Genomic DNA, 27,621 nt, shown 5'->3' on the forward strand with positions numbered 1-27,621 from the left:
GACTGCTCCAAACCCGCAAAAAAAGGAAATCTGTTCATGAGAGTCGAGTACCTGTTCGTATGATGACTTTTCGGAGAAGTACCTGTGGATGCTCAAAGCAGCACCTACTTCTTCTGTTTAAGCTCTTCATTTAATTTACATTTTGCCTTGAATTTTTTTTTTGACTTGGTAAACAATTATAAGTTTATATAAGTTTACTTGCCGGAAGCAAAGTTTTGTTGAGAAATATAATTACCCCATCTATATACCCATTACACAGGCTTAAATTCTAAGAACAATATCATCAGTGAAAGCCATAGAAAAATGTTCATATGTTAACTTTCCATTACATGTAGCTGGTTCAACAGATTTTTTTCTTTTGAGGTACACAAGGAGGCACGACTTCCTTGTTCTCTTCATCGCTCATCTGTTAAGGCAATGACTGACAATCTTCTCTATTCCATCAGTGCTTGCAAGAGACATGTCTATGTAGCACTCTCGTACTGACCTTGGATTCAGAGCTAGGTTATCATAAAACATGTTTGGTGCATGTATACGGCCATATATAGGAGCGGATCATATTCGGAGAATCCGGGTCAACTTGTAAACCTGGAATATAAAAATGGAGTTTGAATCAATGTATGAACTTGTAAATAGGAAGCAACATAGATATATAGAGAAAGAGAGAACTGACTTGTGCAGTCCTGCTTGGCAAAACCCTCTAAGCAATTTCTTTGACCATCAATCCTGCACAAACGTGGATATGGTTCAGAATGATGAACAGACCACATCTTTATTTCAATGGGAACTAGCACTTATAAAAATAACTATTTGGATTATAGACCTCTTGCTAATCGACCGGTGAAGATACTGGTCCTCCTTTAGAAGTCCCTGACCCCCATTTCGCTTCATCAGAGTTCAGTATCATCTGCAGAATCCAGGTAATATTCCCAGGTTAAATGCATAAGAAAGCCTTTACAGTAATTATAGGCTTTTCATGATGGTTGAAGGGTAGAATATATAGAATGGAAAAAACTTACGGTATATTCACCCTCTTCCTCTACGCCGACACCATACTTTTCTAAGAATTCGATGGGTGGAAGTTAAAGATAAACAAGAAAGGACCCCTCGAGAATGAAATTACCTGTAGATGATGAACAATAAGTTGTAAGTACATTGTCCAAACCCTTTTATTCCTGATGCATATGTTTGATATACTGTTATTTCTGATCTCGTATCTGTACCATGTGTTAGAGATATCATCATTATGATGAGAGAGGGCAACTGGTTCTATTTCTTTTCTTTAACACTCCTAGAAATATTGCATATAAAGCAATTTGCAAACACTGCGTAGCATGCCAGTGGGCACTTTGAATATATATCTTCTGGTTCATACCGTGAACCCAACAATTTTAAGTTGAAAAAAGCAAGCAACGGGAGTCAATACCATATTTGCATCATTCACATGGTGGATGCTGGGAAGACCTCTTGAAAGGATGCCCTTGCTTTTATCCAAGTCCATTAGGTCCTACAAATATAATAATAAGATCAGTAACTAAAATCATTTCTTCTGATCCAAGAGAATTAGGGTTGCAACAGTTTCTTCTACTCCTTACATGTAAAGATGTACAATTTTAATAAGGATGTGTACGTTTATAAGACAGCAATAAAAAAATATACAATTAGTTGCCACTGAGTATCATCACAGTAAAATGTTTTTAGGTCAAGTTCTCGAGTATTCATGGTAACATTCATTCGCCTCCTTCATAGACTAGTACAGTATAACTGCTACGACAGTTTACATACACAAGCTTTTCCGAGAGGCTACCAAATTGATGGATATGGAAGCAGTAGTATAATAAATAAATGCCACGGCAGATACCTTGTCAAAGGAACACTGATGATGGATTCCACTTTCCAGCAGTCCCAGCGGCGGTTAGCCAGCGAAAACGAGAATTTATTGCTCTGTGTAGGAAACTCAACCCTCTGACACAAGGACAACATGTCAGAAATATGAAAATGATGTCTTTAGAACAGTGAGAACATGGAGTTACCTCAGGATGTCCAAATTCATTTCCCATGAAGTTGAGGTAAGCACGGCCACCAATTGTAAACGTAAGAAGTCTAATCATCTGGTTTAACAAAGACAAGAAAACAACTTTCAGAAACCAAGTGAAATAAAAGCACGAAAAGCACCTAAGGAACTGGGTCCAGCTAAATGAATTTTGTATTTGTTTCCTCCCACAAGTTGTATAATAGAATTATCCTAAGTTATGTATGTAGTTGTAAAGGCGTAGAAGATATCTAACGAAGGGGTACCTTATGTAATGAAACGCCCCTGTCTAGCAACTTAATCTCATTTTGGACTCCACCAACACGATTTCAGCAAATGAACGCCCTCCTGATATGGACTAGTGGGGAAAATAGAACACAACAATGTCAAGTAAACCTATAAGTAAAGTGGTATGGTAGATAGCATAAAGGTTTAGACATCTAAAGTTATAACAATAAATACTTGGTTTGTGACTTTCGGCATAGCTGAGCATCTTGTCTGCATACTCTTTGTTAGCCACCAATGTACTGACAATCTGCAGCACTGGCAAAACATCAGAGAAAGGGACCAAAGTCTTGTTCTGTCATATCTAACAATTAAATTTGAAAAGCTAAGACCTTGCTCATGCTCCATTCGCTATCCGGTACGGTGTCAAGGAGAGAAACCCACATTTCTGTCGCAGAAAGGTTCACATAATAATCAAATCCTAGCCCACCTTGAGAAACTGGCTCACACAACCCAGGGTAATATGTTGCCTAATAGCAAAAAGAAACTTCATTAAGTTCCACAGTGACTGCATAATGTAACTAACCCCACAATCAGCAGAAAATATAACTGAATGTATGTAGAATCTCAACAAAAATTTCTATTTTTAACCACTATACAGCTGGGATTCATAAAAGAGAATTTGTCAGAAAACTTTTTTTTACTGCCTATGGTCAACTTAATTGGCATTACACAAGCCAGTAGACACAGTGGTTGCTGTTATGGATTATACATGAAAACACATATATGTAAAAAAAAAACAAAATGCATTATCTGTTTACTCACGATATTAACAAGAATTAAGGAACATTAAAATGATGTGCAACTTATTGACAAAGAAGAAGGATGTGTAGCTTACATCCTCAGCAATGGTTATTATATCTGGATGCAAATCGTGCAAGATTTCATTGGCCAAATGAGGTACATCAGAGCATCTCGGTCAACATACTGATTGCAATAGCTGCAGCAGGACAAACATCAACAATTTGACCAAACTGTCACCAAAATCCGAATTACACAAAGCATCTAAAATGGAGATGTCTTACTCATCAAAACCGCTGTTAAAAGGAGCAAAACCATTGTGCGTGTAGATCATCGAGGCAAGCGAGTGAAATTGGTAACCATCAACTTGATACTCTGTAATCCACCTACAAAATCCAATTGCCACAGCATCAGATTCCTTATCCCAACGAAGTGCAAGATACTTTTCTACTAGACCAAAGAGTGAGTACACCCAATACATTATTCACAAACCACATAACAATGTGGTTGCCTTTACCAGTTCAGATTTGAAATGAGAAAATGAAAACATCCAAGTCGCCGTATTTGAACATCCGTGTGCCCCAGTGTTTGTGATGCCCCCTTTTACCTGTTTTGCAAGATGAATAATGGAACATGGTGTTTAAGAAACGCTCGGTCATATTCAACTATGTCGAACATTTTGAGGCCATCTTTAGACTTCAAAAGGCTATGAATATACGTTGGTTGTAGCACAATACTATGTTGCTTATTTTCCAGTTACATAGCGATGACTAGGCCATCAACAATTAAATAAAGGAACACTGTTTGAACATCCAAAAGCATGAAAGATATTTAAAGTAAATTGATAATTATGAACATTACCATGATGAAAATAGCAATCGTTTGAACCATCAAAAGCGAAAGCCCAACCATTTGATCAGCTGCTGCATAAGACTGCACAATGTCTAAGAAGACAAGGAGTCCTAGGCCTGTTTGTAGATTAGTTCAACTTATTGTATGCTTCATTAACAACAAGTTTGACTCAAAGCCTCTGGCAACATTAAAGAGACACCAGAAACACTTACCATGTGCTTCATCAACTAAGCGTTTGAAGTCATCTGGCGTTCCATATCGGCTACTGACAGCAAAGAAATTAGTAACCTGAAATGGTGATGGATACGAATTATGGCAAATGAGGAAAGAATACAAACTTTAAAGAGAGGAGTTTTAGCATGCTGACCCTATAACCGACAGTGTAATAATCCTTGTGCTCAGGATACCAATCAACTGGATTGCATTGTATCCTGCTCTTTTCACATGAGGAAGCCTGATGTTTTCATAAGCCAAAAAAAGATAAGATATGTGCATAACAAGCAAGAATACAATGGACGCATTAGGAGGTAAGGTACCTTCTTGGTAAAGTCTTCGAAAGATGAAATCTTTGCCTCAGACCCACTGATTCCAACATGACATTCGTATATGCGCAATGACTTTGGTTTGTCTGGCTTGGAGTGTTTCCACTTGTATGCAGACTCAGGAGAAGGTTCCCAGTGAATTGCATAAGCTTGCTTCCCCTCGTCCTCTGTTTAGAGATCAGTGACTAAATGCTTGATACATTACCATGAAAACATCAACATAACAAATAAGATACGCAGATGCTATCTATACCTGTTGCACATATGTAGCCCAGCAGGCACCCTTCAAGCGGTCCATCAGGAGTGTTGAAATACAATCTATACTTGCTTCCATGTGGAACAGCAGGAATGTACTTTTCCAACCACGCCTTCCTTCTTTACGCGCGTCTCTAACCAATACGGAATCGGAGGTGACTTCTCATAAAACTTCTTTGTCCATTCCGGAGATGTCACGACGTTATAGATATCATATGGTTCCTCCCTCGACCGTCATCAATGATGTCGCATGGAGGTAGATTACTCGGTGGATCATTCTTATGCTCCTCTTTGTACTGCTTATACCTCGTCTCTGCGTCTGGTATCTCACCTAGATCTTCTAACGTCTGTGGACTGTTGGGACCAAACAGCTGCTCGTATAGTTTTGCAGGAACTTCGTACCGGTTTTTAATGAACCGGTCCTCGCCAGGCTCCCAATACTCATCATTGGCTCTCTGGAAAACCTCTTCCGCTGTTACACCGCTGTCTCCTTTATCATAGTCATCCACGTAGTTGTACTGCTGGAAGTATAGTTCTTCTGGTTCTTCGCCTTCTCTTAACTTATCTTCAAGATAATGAACCAATAGCCAAAGTCATCATGGCCAAATAATCCTTCTCTAGCAGAGTTTTCTGTTGGAGACCATCCGTTGAAGTCTCCGATTATAGCACCGTAACGAGCACCTGGACCCCAGTCTATGAAATCAACACGGTGTTCCATGTGTCTATGCATCCCTAGTAAACTCAAACCTACACGGAGAAGGATTCAATACATTAGACAAAACCATTTTGCTAGCTAATATAGTGAGTGAGATACTAGGATACTGGGATACATACCCTGAAGCAAGATCTCTGAGATCGAAGTGACGTTTGAGAAGCTCATCTTTAAGGTCTTTTATAGCTTTATGCCTACAGGGTTAACAAAAGGAACACGCTTTTATACATAACTGTAGCAAAGATTACAACTTTAAACTCTTTGTTCTACCGTTTTTACAGATAAGTGTAGCTAAAGAGCTAAAGTTTCGAACTTTATAACTTCGAATGTAGTGTAAGATGTGTTTTAGAGTGTAACTCGTGTAGAAAGATTACAACTTTGAACTCTTTGTTCTACCATTTTCTGATCAAAGATGAGATTTTTTTAACCTTTCACGGAGAAACTGAGCGAAGATTCTGTCGGCGATTCCGAGTTTGGTGAGAAACCCAACTGGGTCGACTCCGGAATCGGCATCGCTATTAGTGCTCTGACTCTTCTTCTTCTTCTGTTGCTTTTGCTGGCGCGGTTGGTCGGCGGCGAAGCATGTCACTTTCACCTTGATTTTTCTGGGGAAGTTGATTCCGGGGATGCCCAGGCGGGTCTTGTCGGAAACGAAAAGGTTGTTTGGGTAGAAAGAAAACGAGGTTTGGTTAGAGAGGGAAACCATTTTTTCTCGTTGGTGCCAGAGAGAGCTCTCTACTCTACAGCAGGATTTGTTTAATAGACAGTCAGGGGTTTAAGATAAGAGGTTTTTTGAGTCAACTCGTGATGTGAACGAGTTCACTCTCCCTTTGGATTTTTTTTTCTTGGATTTGAACTTGAACCAAACCGAGCGCAAATAAAAAACCGGTCCAATCTTAGAACCGATTGTTCAAGAATTTCAAAAATCTTGAACATAAAGGTTTCAACGCCGGCCTATTCAATCTATCTATCTATACTACTATTTATGAAGTGATTTGTCTTATTTATCATTTTTTCATGATTTTAGTTAATTTGCTTACTTGTCATCTCTTCTATGATTTTAGTATAAATCATTAGTTTTATTAATTTTTTTTTGATATATATATTTATCATGATATTTAAAATCATGATAAACAAGAACCTATTGTACCGATAAATATAGGGCTTATTTGCCAAATAACCAAAAAAAATGAAAAATTAGATTTTGGGAGAGAGAGTAGAGAGAGATAGGAAGAGAAAGTAAGAGAGAGGGGGAAATTTTGGTTAGTTAATGCATTTTTTTTTTCATGTATATAGGGTGCAATTTTCCATAAATATATACTTATATTTTTTAAAATATATTTTAATATATGATAAACATGATATTGGATATTTAATTAATAATAGATATTAATAATATATACCGATAATATCATCATTACTTTTCTCTCATTTTATAATTTTAGTGACTAATATTATAGCTAATTTCTTTGATTTTTACTGAAAATATTGATCAAATACAGATTATGATAACATTTATATATAAGTATACTAATATATTTGAATTAATCAGTTTTTTAGTTAATTTGCTTATTTTTCATCTTTTCCATAATGTTTGGATAAATCCTCAGTTTAATTAATATTATTACTTAATTTGTTTATTTTGATATCTATATATTTATCATGATATTTAAAATAATTAATAAACATTAACCTATTTTACCAATATATATATACTAATATTTTTTTAAAATATATTTTAATATATAATTTTCATGATATTTAGGAATTAATAAATATATATTAACAATATCTACCGATAATATCATCATTACTTTTCTCTTATTTTATAATTTTAATGACTAATATTATAGCCAATTTCTCTGATGTTTACTGAAAATATTGATCAAATACATATTATTATAAAATTTATATATAAGTATACTAATAATCCAAATTAATCGTTTTCTTTTGTTTATTTGGTTTGATCCCTTAATATACTGATCAATATTCATATACTCCTGTTTTCTAAAAATAACATCCTCAGTACTTCCAATCCAGACTATTTCCTCTATTTCTGTTTGGTTTGATTTTGAATAGTTTGTTTTTATCAGATTGAACATTACTAAACTATTTCTATTTGTTACTGTTTTATATTTGTGATTTTTTTATAATCTTTTTAGTACCACATGATTTCTTTTCAGTCCAAATACAATATGTGTTAATGTGTTAATTTCACATACAAAATTTCCTAATTTAGTTATTACTATAAAATATTTTGATCCAAAATCTACATCACATAAATAAAAATATGAAACAAAATAATACAATTTAATACATTGATTACCAATATGAATATTGAAATTTTATAATTTATAATAATTTAAAATTTGTATCTAATTTAATTATTATTATTTTATAAAAATACATTTTAGAATTAAAAAATGTTAGATGTATAGATATAATAATCCGCACAAGGTGCGGATATCAACTAGTTAATAATGTTTTGATTCAGTTTTTTTTAGAAATTAAATCAAATGAATATGAAATTAGGTATTTAAATTGTTTTGTTTAGGTTTCGAAAACTTCTTTGAAATTGATTTTTGGATTTTTTTTTTTTTTGAGTTTTTTTTTATATAAACTTGAATTCTGATCAAATTAGGATAATGCTTTATACTTGAAATACCGTCCTACAAGATCAGTTCGAATGCGTTGATAGATCGGATCAGATACATAATTGAGTTTATCGATATGGGTTTTATAGAGATGTACATGTGTGATTTGAAATTCAAATCAATTTTGATAATTATTTACAAATTTATAGTTGAATTCTAGATCTCAATTTGTTTGCATTAAGCAGCTGTTTTTGGTCTTCTTTACTGCAACCTCCAAGTTTCTTCTTGTGATTTGAAGCTCTCTTGTGTAGTAATGCATTCTGTCCATCACCAATGCCAAGAACAACACAGTCCCTTTTCACACACACACACACACAAGATTTTGTTTTTTTTAAAACAATCAAATAAAACGCAAGAAATCTAATCTATTAATTTTTAGATTTTTAACGTTAAAACCACTCAACTAAGTTTGTTTTAGGTAAAACCTCTCAAACTAAGTATTTAACGAAAAAAATTCTAAACTAACTTTATTTAATGAATTAAACCCTAGCACGTCATAATTATCATTACTACCGGTAAGTCTTTAGTTTATGAGTTTCTACATTAAATAACATAGTTGAGGGGTCTTACCATTAAAAAAAATCAAAATTTTATAATATTATCTAAAAATTAGTGACTTCAATTTTCAAAATTAGCATTTTTAATTGTTTTGTAAATATATGAGTTTGATGTGTCTTTAACATCAACATTATATATGTATAAATTTAAAATGTAAAAACCCAGAAAATAAAATAAAAATTAAACTAATGTTGCTGTTATGTATTTATTTTATGGGTTTTACATATATAATACTGATGTTAAAAACACATCAAACTCATATATTTACAAAAAAATTAAAAACGCTAATTTTAAAATTTAAGTTACTAATTTTAAATTAAAATTTAAGTTACTAATTTTAAAAATTTAAGCTACAAATTTTTAGATAATATTATAAATTTTGAATTTTTTTTATTTTTAATGGTAAACCCCTCAACTATGTTTACTTAATGTAGAAACTCCTAAATAAAAATTACCGGTAGTAGAGGTAATTATGACCTATGAGGGTTTAATTCACTAAATAAAGTTAGTTTGTGAATTCTTTCGTTAAATACTTAGTTTGGAGGGTTTTTACCCAAAACAAACTTAGTTGAGGGTTTTTAACATTAAAAATCCTTAAATGTTTTTTACAACAATAAACATTAATTTATGGTTCTATTTTTATCTACTATTAACAAGTCATAGTAGAACCACTTAAAGAATTAGTTAATGTGACATATTTGATTATTTACATTTATAATAAACCAACATTACTTAGAATTTTATTTTTTAATTATAACAAAATATGTTGATAAATAATCTAACAAAATCTTACTAAAATTTTAAATAGTTTTCTAAAATAACACACTAATTAATTTCGTAATTAGTAATATAATATTATTATAAATCAACGTCAATTATAATTTTATTCTAAAAGAAGAAAAAAAATTATATACTATTTTTATAATTTTATAATTATATTCTGTATTATATAAAAATAGAACTGAATTATGAATTACATATGAAAAATAATATATTAAATAGGTAAATTAACAAATTTTATTTTTAAAAGTTGTTTCATTTAAATAAATTATCACTCATCATTAAATGGGTTAAAATTCGTAAACTATATAATATTTCTATACAAACATAAATTTAGTAACATAGGTTAAAATTTTATATCTACAACTATATGTTATGTTTTTATTTATTTTGAAATTCTCAACAATATGTTGTTTAAAAATGTTTTATACACAAAAATATAATGGTATATAATAAGCTTTATCGCATATACTATTTTAAAAATATGTTATTAGAAAACTATGAAAGTAATAATTCATTTAAAATAATAATCAGAAATCAAATTTTAATTAATAGATTTTTATAATTATAATCAAATTTGTTGAGAAAAAATTACCAAAAGTTCAAATTTGTTTTAATAAAATAATGTATTAATGTAGTAAGAAAACAAATTCAAAATTCATGTAATCTTCCAAACTCAAAAATAGTTGTGTAATTTTCCAAATTTTTTCTTGACAAAATATTAAATTTTAAAAATAAATATATAAACACAAAATGGTAATATAAAATAAATATTTAAAATTTTACAAAATATAATCATAGATAATAAAGAATAACTTTTTGAAATGCACCACGAAAAACAAACTATATGTTGTAAAAAATTAAAGTAATCTAATATTTTAAAAACTAATCTATTAATTTATGAATTATATTTAACAAAATTATATTTGACAAAATTATATTAAATAGGTAAATTAACAAATTTATCTTTTTAAATCGTTATATTTAAATAAATTATCACTCATCATTAAAATGAGTTAAAATTCGTAAACAATATAATAATTTTATACAAAAATAAATTTAGTAACATAGTTTAAACTTTTATATCTACAACTATATGTTATCTTTTTATTTATTTTGAAACTCTCAACAATATGTTGTTTAAAATTGTTTATACATATAAATAATGGTATATAATATTTAGCTCATATACAAATTTAAAATATGTTATTAGAAAACTATGAAATTTAGAAAAATTTAGAAAATATTACCAAAATTTCAATTTTATTTTAAATAAAATAATGTATTAATATAGTTATAAAACAAATTCAAAATTCAAGTAATCTTCCAAACTCAAAAATAGTTAATTTTTCAAAGTTTTCTTGACAAAATATACAATTTTTAAAAATAAATATTCAAACTCAAAATGATAATATTTCAAAATTTTAAATGATAAAATCAGAGATAATAAAGAATAACTTTTTGAAATGCATTACGAATAAATAAGCTAAATATGTTTTAAAAATTAAAGTGATATAATATTTTGAAATCTTAATTTAAAAAATTAATATCATAACATACAAAAATTATCATATACACAATGAAATTGCCTAAAATAAATTGATAGATGCTACTATGTACAAAATTCACTAAAATAATAGGTCTATATTATTTAAACAAAACAGTATTTTTTACTCATAATTCCTGTAAAATACTAAAATGATATATGTTAAAGTATATTTTTTAAAATAAAACATGTAAATATAAATTATCTTAAACATATTTTTATAATATAAATAAATAAATTTTAAAATTGATTATATAGAAAATGTATAAATTAAAGAAAAAAAAACAAATTTGGAGGGTGTTCTCTATTTGACTATTTCATATTGTTATTTTATTGTACCTATCTTGAAAATATATTCGTAAGTAATAAAAATAATAGCAAAGTAAAATGTATTAAACAAATCACTATATATTAATAATATAGAAAAAGAAATAAAAACAATAATATTATAGAATAACACAATATATAACACTAAAATGGAAATCATATATTTAAAAAATTTGTAATAAAATCAAATACATTTATAAAATGAAAAAATATCTGCACGTACGTGCGGGTCAAAATTTAGTTGTATATTAAATGTAAGTTGTGTATAATACTTGTATTCCAAAAAAAAGAGTTTATATTATCTACCCACGCTTTTCAAAAATAAAATATTATTTACCCATGAGGAAAGATTCGAGGAGGCGATTCGCAAACATGACTTGATCAGTCGGGTTAGCTACACCACCAGACTCGGAGACTCTTGTGTTGATCTGAATCGTGCTGAACAGAACCGATCCAAACAACACAAGCATAGTGGCTGCAACCGTCTTTGTAACCAGTGGTCCTCGGCCTTGCTTCAGCAGGTCAAGCAATTTCACCACCACTCTTCTTACTGGAGTCCCAAACCCGAGTGTTAAGATCAGGGCGGCTTCAACCGCCACGATCGTGAACAATAGCTGAAACATCTCTATGAACATTATTTTTGTAACACGGATAGGTAGTTTAACATGAATCAAATACAAATTTGCTTAAGTTTGTTATAAACAATATTGAAAGAGAACTTGTTGTTGAGTATAAAGAATATAAAGTTACTTGATGCCAAGCCTTTGGAATCAAATGATATTGTATAGGTTATGCTGTCAAGAAACGTTCGACTTTGGTTTTGTAATCTTTATTTGTATATTTATCTTGCGATCATTTTGCCATATATACTAGAAGATTCAAACTTTTGAAGACTTTTTAGATTATCATAAAGTTTTCGGATGAAGTTCATAATCTCTAACCTAAAACCTCATGTAATATTAGTTTCATCTAAAACATTATTTGATTATACGATTTTTAGGTTTTGCTTTGAGTACTTTTTTGGCGAATGCTTCGAGTACTTTTTACTTGAATTAACAAAATTTGGTTGGTTGAATTTTTCAGATGTTTTGAATTAAGACATTAAAATCATCACTGTTGTGGAATGTTGGCATCTCATCACCCAAATATAATATCGTATGTGGTTTGATAAAAAGAAAATCAGTTAATTCTGTAATATTATATGGTTTGGATTTATAAATCGCAAATCTAATAATGCAAATGCTTTGCATAAGCTATATATTAAAATCATATTTGAACATTCAATGCATGGTTGTACATAGATTCGATAGATAGATGGATGGAATTAACATTTTATCTGTCTATGATATCGAGCCGGTCACATTCACGCTCTTCAGAATTCTTGATATCTTATATTTACGCATGAACATTTTCTTTACTAATTTCATTATATATAACACTGAGAAAAACTATGAACATCAAGTATGTGTTGTAACTTTTGTTACTTGCTTAAGAAATCTTCTGATATCTTTATACGCTTGAACATCTTGTTTACCAATTTTATTATATATAACCGTGAAAAACCTTGAGCATCAGGTATGTGTTGTAACTTTATTTATTTGCTTGAGAAATACAAATTGTAATATTTAACACTTTGTAAGATTAAAATCTATTATACAGTATTAATTTATATCATAATTACCAAAAGAATATCAGCTAAAAATAACTAACTTCCTGTAGGTGATCTACATAAATAATAACAAAATAAAATCATATGTGTGTTATTTGAAGAAGCAAAATGGTTTCTTGCTATTATATATTGAGATTTTATTGATGTTTAAAAACAAAACTAAATGTTATAAAACTGTGCGACATTGGAAGCGTAAGATGTCTTAGTGTCTATCTACTTTGTGGCCTCCACGTCCGGGATGATTTCCAAATTAAACTAACTTTGCCATCGTTAGTCGTACTAAATAACAAAAAACTATGTCTCCCCAATTGTTCAATTTCATAAATCTGAGAAAAGTATGCAGAAGCATAATAATTGCACAACTAATCCTACGCAATTAATTGTTCTAAATCCAAATTTATACCCGGTCAATTAAATATTAATATACGAAATAATATTATATTACCATTTGATGTAGTCATGTAGACCCATAAATGATAAAACACGTGTTATTTATCTCTCATTTTTCCACAACTTGGGTCATTTGAATGGTTCTATATATGTTCAAGTTTGTTTATACTTTAAAAAAACTCCTCGTAGACGTCAAAAAAAAAAAAAAAAAAACTCCTCGTAATCTGTCATTTCTCATACACGTTAAATGGAATTAGCCCAATAATCGTTCTACTTAAGTTCTCTTTTCTTGTAAGAAAAAGCGATAGCTCTCAGTAAATTGTCTCTCAAACTGGTGATCACAGCCATGGGGAAAGAACCACTGCTTCAGAAAGTGAGGATTCAAGAAGACATCGAGTCAGATAAGAAGACTCGTGTCAATGGCGGAGACGATGACGGCCCCGTCACGTTTGTTTTACTCCTCACAACCGTAACTGCTCTCTGGGGCACTTTCTCCTATGGCACTGCCGTAAGTTTCCACATCTTCACTTTTCATGCTTTCTCTCTTGTGTTTGCTAGGGTTATAAACCGGGTGCTAGCTAATAGAATAGATAAAGAACAAAAACTATTGACGTATGTTTCATACATAATTGTATGTTATATTATAATAACTTAATTTGTTGATTTGGTTATGTCATGTAGTATAGTACTAAGTAGGTTAGATATCCAATGACAAATCATTTATGTTTGGAAGATTTCTGACTTACATGTTTTCTTCTGTTTCTATTTCTCTTGGAGTGTCAATTTTCAAGAAAACTGTTTATCATTTGATGTAGATTTTTGCTGTCACACGATAGCTGACATTTTTTGTATAATTTTACAAGACTTTTTAGCTTTTAATTTGTTTTTTCTTTTGGCAGGCCGGCTTTACGTCACCAGCTCAAACTGGGATGATGGAAGGACTAAATCTCTCGTTGGCTGAGGTCAGTGTTGAATTGTTGATTTTACTTGCCGGCTTGCTGATATTCAGTGATTTTTAAAAGATTATTATTACAAAAAAAGAGAGAATATATTATTACGTTGAATAACAAATAAAAAAAGTAATCAAAATTATTGTTCTTTATACGGATGCAGTTTTCATTCTTTGGATCTGTATTAACAATTGGTGGACTCGTGGGAGCCGCGTTGTCGGGAAGATTCGCCGATCTTTTTGGTCGGAGAGGCGTAAGCCCATTTACTCATTTTCCTAAAACTAATTTACAATCCCATGTTTATACATTTATATTCCAAGAAAACTAGGTTTTGATGAGTGATTCAATGTGCAGGCATTGTGGGTGTCAAATTCATTTTGCATGGCCGGCTGGCTTATGATAGCCTTCTCTCAGGTTTCTAAAAATCAGTCAAATTCTTTTTGTCAGCAAAGTCAAAATTTCTTAATTTCTTATATATAATGTATTTTTTCGCATATTGGTGTTAATGTTTATGAAATACTCCATTTGTTTCAATATAATCCATATTTTAGAAAAATAATTTGTTTGTAAAAAATACCTATTTCACATTTTCAATATAAATAGTAAATTATAAATTTGAAGACATTAATTATGTTTACTGAATTTTGATTAGCTAAAAATTATAAGAAATAGTTAATCACAAAATAATATTCTCTCTGTTCCTAAATAAAAAATGTTTAGAATAGTTTTTGTGTTTCAATATGTAGGATGTTTTTCATATTTTTAAGTATTTTTAAGTTTATCAAAAACTGTGTAACCAATCAAATTTAACAGTTTTATTTTGTAATTGGTTGAATAGTTTTTAATTTAAAATTTTAATGATATTTTTTAAATAAAAAATAATTTTCTTAATAAATGTGTTTTACCTAAAAAATCTTATATTTAAAAACAGAGGAAGTACATTTGCTAACATGTTTTCTTAATTGATGAGAAAACTTACATCTCCGGTTTGGAGTTTCAACGCCTGACATTAATGTATATAAAACAAAATATATCTTGAATCAAAAGTCTAGACTAGTTTTAGAAAATAAAAACAGACGAAGTACATTTGCTAACATGTTTTCTTAAAGCTTTATGTATCTACTAATAAATGGTTTAATATAATAATATGCTAGGCGACTTGGTCACTTGATATTGGACGATTTCTTCTCGGAGTTGCATCTGGCGTAACTTCTTATGTGGTATGTTCACTAATTTAATACTCTTTCGGTTTCAATATAATACATATTTTAAAACTTTTACACATTAATAAAAATATATATAATAAATGCATAAATTTTATAATTATACTTTCCATAATTCTAACTAATACTCTATCTATATGTTTCATTATAAGTATCATTTAAATATTATTTTGTTTTGCTCCTATATAATTTTTTATTTTAGTTGATTTTTTAATTAATGAGTTAAAGTAAGAATAAAAATTAGAAAATGAAATTATTCATATTTGTTTTGAAAATGTAAAATAACACTTATAATAAAATAAAATTTAAAAGTTAAAACAACACTTAGTATGAAACGGAGAGAGTAAGAATTTAATAATTTTAATTAAGTTTTTTTTTAAGTTTGCAACTATCATTATTAGTTGATAAAACATGTAGTCTCTCCGTTCCTAAAAAATGTATGTTCTGGAAAAAAAAATTGTTTCAAAAAGATATATTTTTTACTTTTTCAATGTATGATTTTATGAAAATTGTAAGTTTCAAAAAAATTAATGGTGTTTATTGAATTTCTATTGGTTAAAAGTTATGAAAAACTATTATTCACAAAAAACAATGCATATTTAATGAGTTTTCTTAATATATTTAAAAAGTTTAGAATATGCATCTTTTAAAAACAGAGGGAGTATTACACAAATGTATTTTTAACCAATTTTGTTTTTTAAAACATGTAACTTTATAAAACGGAGTAATTGATAATTAGGGTTTAGTGACCTAAAAGGCTAGAAGCAAAGTTTGAGTTAAGTAGGGTCTAGTAACCTATAAGGATATAAGCAACGTTTGAGTTAATTATTAACTCCAAATATATGTAATCTCGATCTACAGGTGCCCGTCTACATTGTAGAAATTGCACCCAAAAGAATCAGAGGCGCGTTCTCTGCGGTTAGCATGGTAATACCGCTAAATACGATGTCGTTACTACTAATATATTTTAAAAGTTTCTAATATTTTTTTCTTACAGCTTGTGATGTGTGCTAGCATGGCCTTCAGTTTCCTTGTTGGATCAGTAATTTCATGGCAGAACTTAGCTCTCTTCAGTAATTTGTTTTTACTTTTTCTACCAAAAATTATAAAACGATTTAATTAAATTTAGCACCATGTTCTTATAATTTTAAATGTACTCTAAATCAAGTTGATACGAGTTGTGCAGGTACAGTTCCTTGTGTTCTAGAATTCGCCGGTTTGGTCTTTATACCGGAGTCTCCTAGGTGGCTGGTAATTAATTAGTCTTGTCGTTTTTTCATGGTCAGCTCCAACATGCTTAATTGTGAGTGAATAGCAACATTTTTAATAGGTTTGGTGGTTTTGTAATTTATAGTCTAGAAATGGTCGGGTTAAAGAGTCGGAAGTTGCACTCCAACGTCTACGAGGAAACAGCACTAATATCACCAAAGAAGCTGCAGAAATCAAAGTAAAAAACATGTTTACGAAATTGGCATCTTTTAGTTTTAAAAATAAAATAGTCTTCTTCTTTTTCAGAAATATATGGAAAAACTTCAAGAATCCAAAGAAGATGGTCTTCTTGAACTCTTCAAACCGCGATATTCTCGTGCTGTTATTGTAAGTGTTTGATGAAAATTGTAGTTTCTTTTAACAAAAACGTGTTACTGAATGAATCGGTTATCTTTAGGTGGGGATTGGATTGCTAGTACTGCAACAACTCGGAGGTCTCAGTGGTTATACATTTTACATGAGCTCGATTTTTAACAAAGCTGGTACACAGTAAAATTTAAGTCCCTTACTGAACAAGGATTAATTAAAAATTAATTTTTATAGAGGAAAATAATCTGCAATTTAATTATTTCACAGGGTTTCCTAACAACGTAGGAGTGACGATAGCTACCGTGGTGCAAGCCACGATGAGCATTTTCGGATTGATAATCGTGGATAAATTTGGGAGACGACCTCTTTTAATGGTTTTGGCTTATTTTTAATCCCTGTTGTTAAATGGTCCTAGTGTTAAACGAAACTATATAAAATATGTTTAATGTTAAAAACGATATTAAATACAGTCGAGAAATAAGATATTAACGTCGTTTTGTTTATGTGAAATACTTGTAGGTTGCGACGGGCATGATGTGTCTGGGGTCATTCATCACAGGGCTGTCGTTTTTGTTTCAGGTGTTTTTGTTTACCTAAAAGAATTACTATATTAGTTAACATATGGCTGATGTTCAGTTCAAAAAAAATGTCTGATATAAATTCAGCTTATATTTTTTCCAATATATAACTGAAGCAATCAAACTAATTTACAGAGTTATGCTTTACTCGACAATTACACCTCGATTTCAACACTGATCGGAGTGCTGGTACGTAATAAGTTTCTTCTATTCAAAGAGATTAAATAGTCTTGCTTTGATAATTTTAATGTTAACTAATGCTACCATCTATTTTTCAAAACGAATGTTTTAAAAATACAAATATTTTAATGTATTTTATTAACTAATAATAATAAATTATAAATTTAAAACATAAATTTATTAAATTACTAGTATTAGTTTAAATTGTTAAAAATATTTAATCACAAATAATTTATTTATAAGTAAACTTTAGTTTGTTTTCTTAAGATATAATACAGACTATTCGATAAACAATTACGGAAAATTATTGCAGGTGTTTCTAACTTCGATCACAATTGGAATAGGAGGTATTCCATGGGTCATTGTCTCCGAGGTAATCGTGGTTTTCAATATGATTGTAACTACATAATTAAATAGTTAAACAAAATAGTTAGGTTTTAATAGGCACAACAATATATGTATACCGTCGAATTAATTTTAGAAAACATAACTGATGACTGATATACACTTACCAAATATTAATTTCCGTATTTCAATTTTTCATTGTGGGATAATTAGATGACACCGATGAATATAAAGGGTTCATCAGGGACGCTATGCAATATAACTAGCTGGTCCTCTAATTGGTTCGTTTCGTACACATTCAACTTCCTCTTCCAGTGGAGCTCTTGTGGTAATTCACTTCATTTTGACAAGTAACCAAGTAAATTCAGTTATTTAATTATTGACCAATTTAATACTTTGTTGATGTATGTAAAATCACAGGTGTGTTTTTCATATATTCAATGATATCGGGTATGGGCATCCTATTTGTGATAAAAATGGTACCAGAGACTCGAGGTCGTTCCCTTGAAGAAATTCAAGCCGATGTTGCCCGATAACTTTGTATAATGTCAAAGGTTCTAGCCATTATCTTGACCAATGCTTCATAATGTTAACTAATAACACAAACACTTCTTCTTTGGATAGTTTGGACTACATCTTTATTTTTCATTAATTTAAATATAAAACTGGTTGGACTATCAACTATACAAGTAAAGATAATGGAAAATGTAGAAGAGAGTTTCTTACACAAAAAAGTCAAGAAGGAACAGAGAATTCAAACATCACCATTTGTAATATTCTTGTTGATGTTTCAAGCACGTGTAAATTAATGGCTTCTACTTCAAAAGGCACAGTTCATAAAGCCATTGTGGAGACGACTTATAACTCAAGCAGAACATGGTATATCGGCCATTCTTGAGGTTTAGAAATCACTATAATCATAGCTTGGTAGTTTGATGTAATCATCCCATATTCACATCCGAGATATGCAAATCTCATAAATTTTTAATCACGTAACACATCGAAGTTCCGTAACAATTCTGTTTGTGGAGCATGTGAAGGCTTATCGATCCAGTATGGTCTTTAACGATCTAAGCACATCTACTTAACATTCTTACAAAAAAAAAATCTAAGCACATCTACTATGTAGACATGATTTCTCCAATTGGCATGTATAATCTTTGATTTAATAGTGGATTTTAACTAAGATATAATTGCATATTAGAACGAAATATTTCCAAATAAAAATACGACCGCTCAGATCTATATAAGAATTAACTTTGTTATTTTTACTGGGGTAGTAATTAAATACTAGTTAATTACATGTCTTATTCTTAAAACAATGAATTCTGCAATGATTTTTAAATCTTGTGGATTTTCAAAATGGCATCCGTTAATTCAGCGATCATGTCGGAGGTGACTTGATCAATTAATTCGGTATATTGATGCGTAATTTATAAATGCCAATGATATTACGGAAGCCAAATATTAAAGTGAAATTACATTCTGTATACATATTTTTTTCTCTAATTAAATTAATGTTCTAAATTCCATACCATGATGCATTCGTTGATAGACACAAAACTTGTTCCATCAAAAATAGTTTACTAATTTCATCTTTTTTTTTGGATTTTAAGTCAATTCACTCAATATTAAAACTATATATGAACATTCAAAAAATTTATGTGTATAGATTTTCTGATGGATATATGATATTGACGTTTTATCTATCAATAGCTTTGATCTAGTCATATTCTTGCTGTTCATGAATCTTATGGTATTTATGCAGGAACATTTTGTTTACCAATCATGTTACAAATGAATAAATGATAAAATTGTGAACCTTCGAACAAAAAAAAAGGATAAAATTGTGAACCAATCAGATACTCATATGACTTTGTTTTTGCTTAGAGAAATATTTGTAATGTCTAAATAAACAGAAATATGACCGATCTTATAAAAAGAATATTGGGTGCAATCCAAATAAAATTATGATATCTGGAACTTTGTTAGATGAAATATATTATGAAAAGAAAGCTTTATTGTACTGTCATTTTCTATTAATATTGCAAAATTTAGCTAATAATTAACTTTATTTTATATATATATATATTGTCATTAGCAATTTATACAAAAAAAAAAACTCATTTTCTGATGTTATTTTGCAAAGCTAGCATCAAGCAAAATAGAGATTCCATTTTTAATTATATGGAAACGTAGTGCCTGTATGGACTCCATGTCTAACATGATTTCCAAATTAATGAACTTTGGTCCATTTTAGTCGTGTCTCCCAATTTTAGTCGTAAATAACAAAAGCATGCATAAATTATTAAATTTATAGCTCTTCCATTAAATCCTACGCGATATTGGTAGAATCCAAACTCTAACCAAGTCAATTAGTAGTTATTAATGAATGAATCAACAACCAACTACTATTTCATATCATAACTCATAATCATTTAGTTGCAGACCATATATGAGAAATCACATTATTCATGTGGGTTAATGTCATTATTATTTTCCCCCAGTAGATTCCAGGATAAAGTTTACAGTCCTTTTTGAACCGCTGTAGGAATTTTGCTATTGCCAGAAATGAAATTGCATTTAGTAAAACTCAGTATGGTAAAACTACATCATTGGTCAATACTCCAACAATAAATAACCAATATAGTAACGTCACCTGGTTCCATTTTTTTATATATATTTACGTTACCATATTTCTATAAACTATTTTGGCGAAGAATTGTATACCACATGATTATTGTAAGAAGCGGAGGAAGATTGAATATAAATTATTAAACATTCCACGTAGGTGGTGATGAAGTTCCTTGGACAGTATATAAACAATGGTTAAAGCCCAACATATTTTTCCACATAACGTTTCCTACCTATTTAGCATGTACAAGTGGCCTATATTACTGTGGTATATCCGAGATGTTGAACTTTGGTTGTTTGCGATGGACCGTTTTCCACCTACATTTCGAGAGGGGCTATTAAACATCTCACATCGGTTGTGATGAGGTTCCTTGGGCAATATATATATGTATGAACAATCATTTATTCAAGAAGTAGTTTTTGAATGTGAGTTAGGTCCATCAATAATATAAATAAAAAAATATTTGAAAAAATAGTTTAACGAAGATCAAAGTTTGACTCAGCGATTAGAAGCGGGCCCATAAAAGTAAGGTTAATTTGGTGGTTAATTAACCTAATTTGATCTATTGCATTCTCAGATAAATATTATCTTATATATTAAAAGAGAAGTCATGACTTTTTTCATGTGTGATTTTTTTTTTAATTTGGACCATCACTTAGAAATTTTATTAAATGTATTTTATTAAGACTAATAATACATAGAATTTTTAAAATACTTTTATCATAATATCTTTTGATATCCTTTTTATTTTAAAATCTAACAAATCTGTTTTAAAAGATCTTTACAGGATCTTCATTTTCGAAATTATATTTAAATATTTTTCACTAATTTCGAAATTAGTTTGAAATATTATTATACATTAATAAATTCAGTAATCGTTTATAAAATAAAAAATAAAAAATTCTGTAATATTTTATATATTATATAACAATAATCAATCATATTAAAAGAAAATTATTATATTGAGCTAAGTATAATAAAACTGTATTAAATTTATAAATTTTATTTTCATAAGTATAAAAAATTTATGTTCAAAAATAAATCTAATATGTTGGTAAGATGGATTAAGCAAAATATATAATACATGTATAAAAATTAACATGTATTTCTTTATAATATAAAATCTTTGTAACTACTTTAATCATAATATATTTTCATTTTAAATTCTAATAAATCTGTGTAAAAGTATTTTAACAATAATTTAATGTATTTTAAGTTATCGTTTATAAAATAAAAAATAAATAAATTATATCCTATTTTATCCACTTTATGTCATGATCATGTTAAAATACAATTATTATACTTAAATAAATATGATAAAAGTATATTCAATTGATAAATTTATAAATTTTATTTTCATAAATATAAATTATTTATTTTAAAATATAATATGATGATAGAACGGCTTAAAATTAACAAACCTTATAATACATGTCTAAAAAGTAACATATTTTAGACTTTTGTATATACAATAATATATTATCTAAATTGAATAAACTTAAAAAATATTAGTAAAAAGAAATACAGCTTTGAAACACGGGTCAGAATTTAGCATAAATTAAATACAAAATATTTTCAAATATGTTTTTTTCATGAATATATTAATTTGCTTAATAACTAAATGCAAATACAATAAGATAAATATATAATAAGAAGTAAAAATACATACGGTTTTAATCAAATGATTGATTATAACATGTAAAATATAATATTATTATATTTGAAATAGTTATATAAACATTTAAGTATATGATTAATGTTAAAAAAATATACCACTAATGTTTAAAAATAATAATTTATGTATAAAAGAGTAAAAACAAACACCCGCGCGGTTGCACGGGTCAAAATCTAGTAATTATTTAAATGCATCATTGCATTCTCAGATAAATATTTGCAACAATGTAAATGTTCTTTGTCAGCCTGTGTAAATGTTCTATAACTCTGAAATAGTTAAACATTACAATATTTGATGATCAACCATTGTATGATTAACCATTGCAAACTTCTAAATATAATTGTTAAAATTTTTTGTCTATATAAGAGTTGTGGACATTGATACATACAAAGACACAAAAAGAGAGAAAATTATGTTGTTCATTTTCCAAAGATATTTTGTATAACCTCAAATTGACAAATGTTAAAATATTATTTTTAAAATGTGTTCATGCACGATTAATCATTATCTATTTTCATAATTTATAACAATTTGATCAATCATTAAGTTAACATGTTTACCCTTATGTTAGCCAATTATATAAACTTTGAATATTAATTAATTATATTAAATGGCCTAAACAGTTTGAAAACATTTTTACAGTTGATGGTATAATTCTTAATTCATTTAGAAATGTATACATTTACTAGAGATTGATAAAAAGTGGTATGAGTCAATATTCATTTATGTATTCTATAATATATTAATTTTAGCCTAAATGTCAGATATATATTCTAAAGTTAAAATGTTCATTTTTCTGTATCATCATTTTTATTATACTTTTAGATATAATTGTTATTTTAAAATTTAATATTATTTTTCCATAGCCTATTCTATTTGTAAAGATATGGAATAGGGGCGCATTCAATTCGTCTTTGTTTATTAAAGTTTAGTCCAAGTTTTTTGTTTCATCGCGGGGTGCGGACCGCACTAGTGGATTTTATAATTTTTTAAAAAATTGTAACTTAATATATTATCAGTTCAAAAATCATTAAATCAATTATTGTCTTGCTTTTTGAAATATTTAATATTTAATTAAATATCAATTTTTTATATACAATAATGTTTTTACTTTAATAAAATATCTTTTATTAATACAAACTTGAAAACCTTCATATATACATAAAAATAAGGAAAAAAGTTTTCTAGCTACACGAAATTTACTATAGTATGGAGGAAACCATCCAATGTATGATAATGTGTCAACAACTACACGAAGCTTATGTTAATAAATGTCACATGCACGAAGTAAATAATAATATGGTGGCAACATCACAATCAGGTTTAATTGATTTTAAGCTAAGTTAATGGGGTCAATCCGTAATTTATTAAGTTTAATAAACTTAATTGATTTTGATAATAAACTTAATAATTTATTAAACTTACTTAATAAACTTAATAATTTTATTAAACTTATTAAAATTAATAAATTTATTAAAATTAATAAACTTAATCATTTATTAAGTTTATTAAATGATTAATTTTATTAATAAATGATTAAGTTTAATAAATTTATTAATTTTAATAAGTTTAACAAAGTTAATAAAGTTTATTAAGTAAGTTTAATAAATTATTAAGTTTATTATCAAAATCAATTAAGTTTATTAAACTTAATAAATTATTAAATGTATTAAGTTTAATAAATTACGGATTGACCCCATTAACTTAGCTTAAAATCAATTAAACCCGATTGTGATGTTGCCACCATATTATTATTTATTTCGTACATGTGACATATATTGACATAAACTTTGTGTAGTTGTTGACACATTATCATACATTGGATGGTTTCCACCATATTATAGTAAATTTCGTGTAGTCATGAAACTTTTTTCCAAATAGAGATTTATATTTATTTTAAAAATATTATGATGTGAAGTATATTTTGCATAACATAATATATTTTAAATTTGGGAAAATTTTATTTTTACCACTTTCATATTACCAGTTTTCATCTTTACCACTACTGAAGGGACATTTTCAAAAATATCTTCTTCATTAAGTGGTAAAAGACTCTTAAACCATGATTAACCTCAGTCTCATAACCGGGTTCTTAGCTTCGGCTAAGAGACAGTTCCTAACTTTTCTTAGATTTTAACTAAGAAAAACTAAGAACTGTCTCTTAAATAAGAGATATAAGAGTCGTCTCTTAGCCGAAAAGTGTAAAAAAAAAAATAGTGTCAAATCATGAGATAAGAACCCCAGTTAAGAGACCAGGGTTAATCATGCTCTTATGTCATTGTTCTTTATATATATAATAATTAAATAATTAAATAAATAAAAAAACTAAAAATATAAAAATAACTTTTTAAATTTTTTTCGAATTATACTATTTTGAAATTCAAACTCTAAACCCTAAAACTCAACTCTAAACCCTAAAACATCAATCATAAACCCTTTTCTTTTGAAATATGAACCCTAAACCCTAAACCATCAATCCTAAAACCTACTTTTTTTTTGAAAACCAAACCGTAAACCCTGAAACATCAACTCTAAACCTTAAACCCAGAAACATCAACTCTAAACCCTAAACCCTAAACCTTCAACTCTAAACCCTAAACCATAAACATTAAACCCTAAACTATCAACACTAAACCCTAAACCCTAAAAAGTAAACTCTAAACCCTAAACCCTAAAAAATTAACCATAAACCCTAAAACATCAACTCTAAACCCTAAACCCTAAACCCTAAAACCCTAGAGTTGATGTTTTAAGGTTTAGATTTGAAGGTTTAGGGTTTTTGGGTTTACTTTTAGGGTTAAGAGTTGATGTTTTAAGGTTTAGATTTGAATGTTTAAGGTTTTAGGGTTTGAATTTCAGAAAAACATAGTGTTTAGGGTTTACGTTTAGAGTTGATGTTTTAGGGTTTAGAGTTAGAGTTTATGTTTCGGGGTTTAGGGTTTAGAGTTGATGTTTTAGGGTTTAGATTTGAAGGTTTAGGATTTAGGGTTTAGGGTTACAGTTGATGTTTCGGGGTTTAGGGTTTAGAGTTGATGTTTTAAGGTTTAGAGTTTAGAGTTGATGATTTAGGGTTTAGAGTTGATGTTTTAAGTTTAAATTAGTTAACGATAAGTTTTTTTTGTCATAGTTAATCAAAGGGTTATAAATGTCTTTTACTCTTCGTTAAAGATAATGATAAAAGTGGTTAGTGTAAACATATGAAGTGGTACTTTGAAAATACTATTTTTGGCAATTTTCCTTTAAATCTTAAATTTTTAAATTTTTTCATCTATTTTTAAAATGTATTAAAATATATATTCTTCGGATAACAACACAAAATATATAAGAATTATCCTTTTTTTAAAATACATTAATTTTTTTTGTCTCGTTAATTATGTTATTACAAATTATGAGAAACATTACATAGACGATATTACAGCCGAAAATTCTACCTGTTTTATGAAGATTCACGCCTGACTGCATCATTCTGAGTAGCCCTATAAGATCCATTCCTGACGGTACTCCTTGCACCATGCTGAAGATCTCCTGTAAGCATTTTCTCTAATTTTTTGCATAATTCACATTCTCTGGGAATTGAAACCTAGACTCCTTCCTGTAGAAATTGCGTTGTCTGGGGTTCGTACCCCATACTTGGGTGTAGAAGACTTTAAACTTTGACCACCATGTCTCAGTGCTTCCACAAATACATTAATGTTTAGAGGTAACAATGACTTTAACCGCTCTAACAATTATTTTAACCACTCTAATTTTTAATGTGAAAGCTCGAATGCGGAAAATTACTTCATAAAATAATAGTTTAAATAATTATATAGATAGACATTGACATATTGTACATGACGTGAGATTACTGGAGATAAATGTGTAAACGTTCTTACATATATATTGAAACTTTCACAAGTTTCTAACACACTCGTACGTGTGTACAATTTGTAAATATTATTCAATTTAGTTAGAAGGTCAATTTTGTGGGAAACTTTCACACCTTTTAGGAGACGACATCCGCAAGTTTCTATGAAATTTTAGTTATTTCTTTTCATATAATTTTAGGTGATTGCGATGAGAGGGAGGATGGAATATGAGAATGTGGTTGAGCTCATGGAGCAAGGAGTCGAGCAAGTGAACTTCGTTGGAAGTTTAACTAATTTGTTTAAGGACATTGTCATGGCTATTGAAGAGAACGATGAGATCTTGAGAGGTCTATGCGGAGAAGACGGTGTTGTTTATGCTATATGTGAGTTGCAAGAGGAATGTGATTCTAGAGGTTCGTTGATCTTGAAGAAGTACATGGAGTTTAGGAAGCTAGCTAGGTTGGCTTCTGATATCAACAACTCTCCAAATTTGAATCTGCTTGCTGGTGGTGCTTCTGAAAGACCAGACCCGAGAGAAGTAGAGCTCTACGTGGAGGAGATACTGTCTCTGATGCAGTTAGGTGAGGATTATACAGAGTTCATGGTGTCAAAGATCAAGTCTTTGACGTCAGTTGATGCTGAGTTGTTACCAAGAGCTACGAAAGCGTTTAGAAATGGTAGCTTTAGCAAAGTGATTCAGGACGTGACGGGATTCTATGTGATACTAGAAGGGTTCTTTATGGTTGAGAATGTGAGGAAAGCCAAAAGGATTAATGAGCATGTACCGGACAGCCTTACCACATCAATGGTGGACGATGTGTTCTACGTGTTGCAGAGCTGTCTGAGGAGAGCCATTTCGACTTCGAACATTAGCTCTGTGATTGCTGTGTTGAGCAATGCTGGTAGCTTGTTGGCTAATGATTACCATGAAGCTTTGCAGCAGAAGATTAGAGAGCCTAACCTTGGTGCTAGGTTGTTCTTAGGTGGTATTGGTTGCATCAAGACGATGGTCGGCTTAAAACCAAATCTCGCTTACTAACTAACATTATAGAAGAGAGCATCTTCAAGATCACGAGTTCGAATGCCATAAAAATAGCTACTTTTAAATGCTTTCTTATCTAAAACATGATGAGCTAAAAGCTCATAGCTTCTTAATTCCCTAAAAAAAGTTCTAACACATTGCATTACCAATAAATCATCTTAAATTTTTTTGTTAGTTGTACAAATAATTTTGTTCCTTTTAGTAATTTGAAAACGTACTTGAAT

General features: G+C 29.3%; 3 protein-coding genes and 1 pseudogene across 3 annotated transcripts; 2 read left to right on the plus strand and 2 right to left on the minus strand.

The window, feature by feature from the left end:
• Positions 1 to 829: 829 nt before the first annotated feature.
• LOC125596917 lies at positions 830 to 6,182 on the minus strand (annotated as a pseudogene).
• Positions 6,183 to 8,096: 1,914 nt separating this feature from the next.
• On the minus strand, positions 8,097 to 11,994 carry BNAA05G36130D. The gene is made up of 2 exons (XM_013795922.3): positions 11,622 to 11,994; positions 8,097 to 8,367 (listed from the first exon to the last, which is right to left on the minus strand). The coding sequence occupies exons 1-2, from the start codon at positions 11,917 to 11,919 to the stop codon at positions 8,237 to 8,239; spliced, it is 429 nt and encodes a 142-aa protein (XP_013651376.2). The 5' UTR covers positions 11,920 to 11,994; the 3' UTR covers positions 8,097 to 8,236.
• A 1,101-nt stretch (positions 11,995 to 13,095) lies between these two features.
• On the plus strand, positions 13,096 to 19,146 carry LOC125596916 (putative sugar transporter ERD6-like 13). Its single transcript, XM_048771919.1, has 17 exons — positions 13,096 to 13,851; positions 14,243 to 14,305; positions 14,457 to 14,546; positions 14,648 to 14,707; positions 15,448 to 15,513; positions 16,378 to 16,443; positions 16,514 to 16,589; positions 16,703 to 16,767; positions 16,871 to 16,963; positions 17,032 to 17,112; positions 17,183 to 17,267; positions 17,362 to 17,468; positions 17,614 to 17,673; positions 17,808 to 17,861; positions 18,166 to 18,225; positions 18,411 to 18,525; positions 18,618 to 19,146. Exons 1-17 carry the CDS (start codon positions 13,690 to 13,692, stop codon positions 18,731 to 18,733), a joined length of 1,419 nt encoding a protein of 472 aa, XP_048627876.1. The 5' UTR covers positions 13,096 to 13,689; the 3' UTR covers positions 18,734 to 19,146.
• Positions 19,147 to 26,563: 7,417 nt separating this feature from the next.
• Positions 26,564 to 27,394, plus strand: LOC125596910 (conserved oligomeric Golgi complex subunit 4-like). The gene has a single exon (XM_048771908.1). The coding sequence runs from the start codon at positions 26,564 to 26,566 to the stop codon at positions 27,392 to 27,394; it is 831 nt and encodes a 276-aa protein (XP_048627865.1).
• Positions 27,395 to 27,621: the final 227 nt, after the last annotated feature.

The sequence above is a fragment of the Brassica napus genome, unplaced genomic scaffold, assembly GCF_020379485.1.
Source record: "Brassica napus cultivar Da-Ae unplaced genomic scaffold, Da-Ae ScsIHWf_1320;HRSCAF=1886, whole genome shotgun sequence".
Lineage (NCBI taxonomy): Eukaryota > Viridiplantae > Streptophyta > Magnoliopsida > Brassicales > Brassicaceae > Brassica > Brassica napus.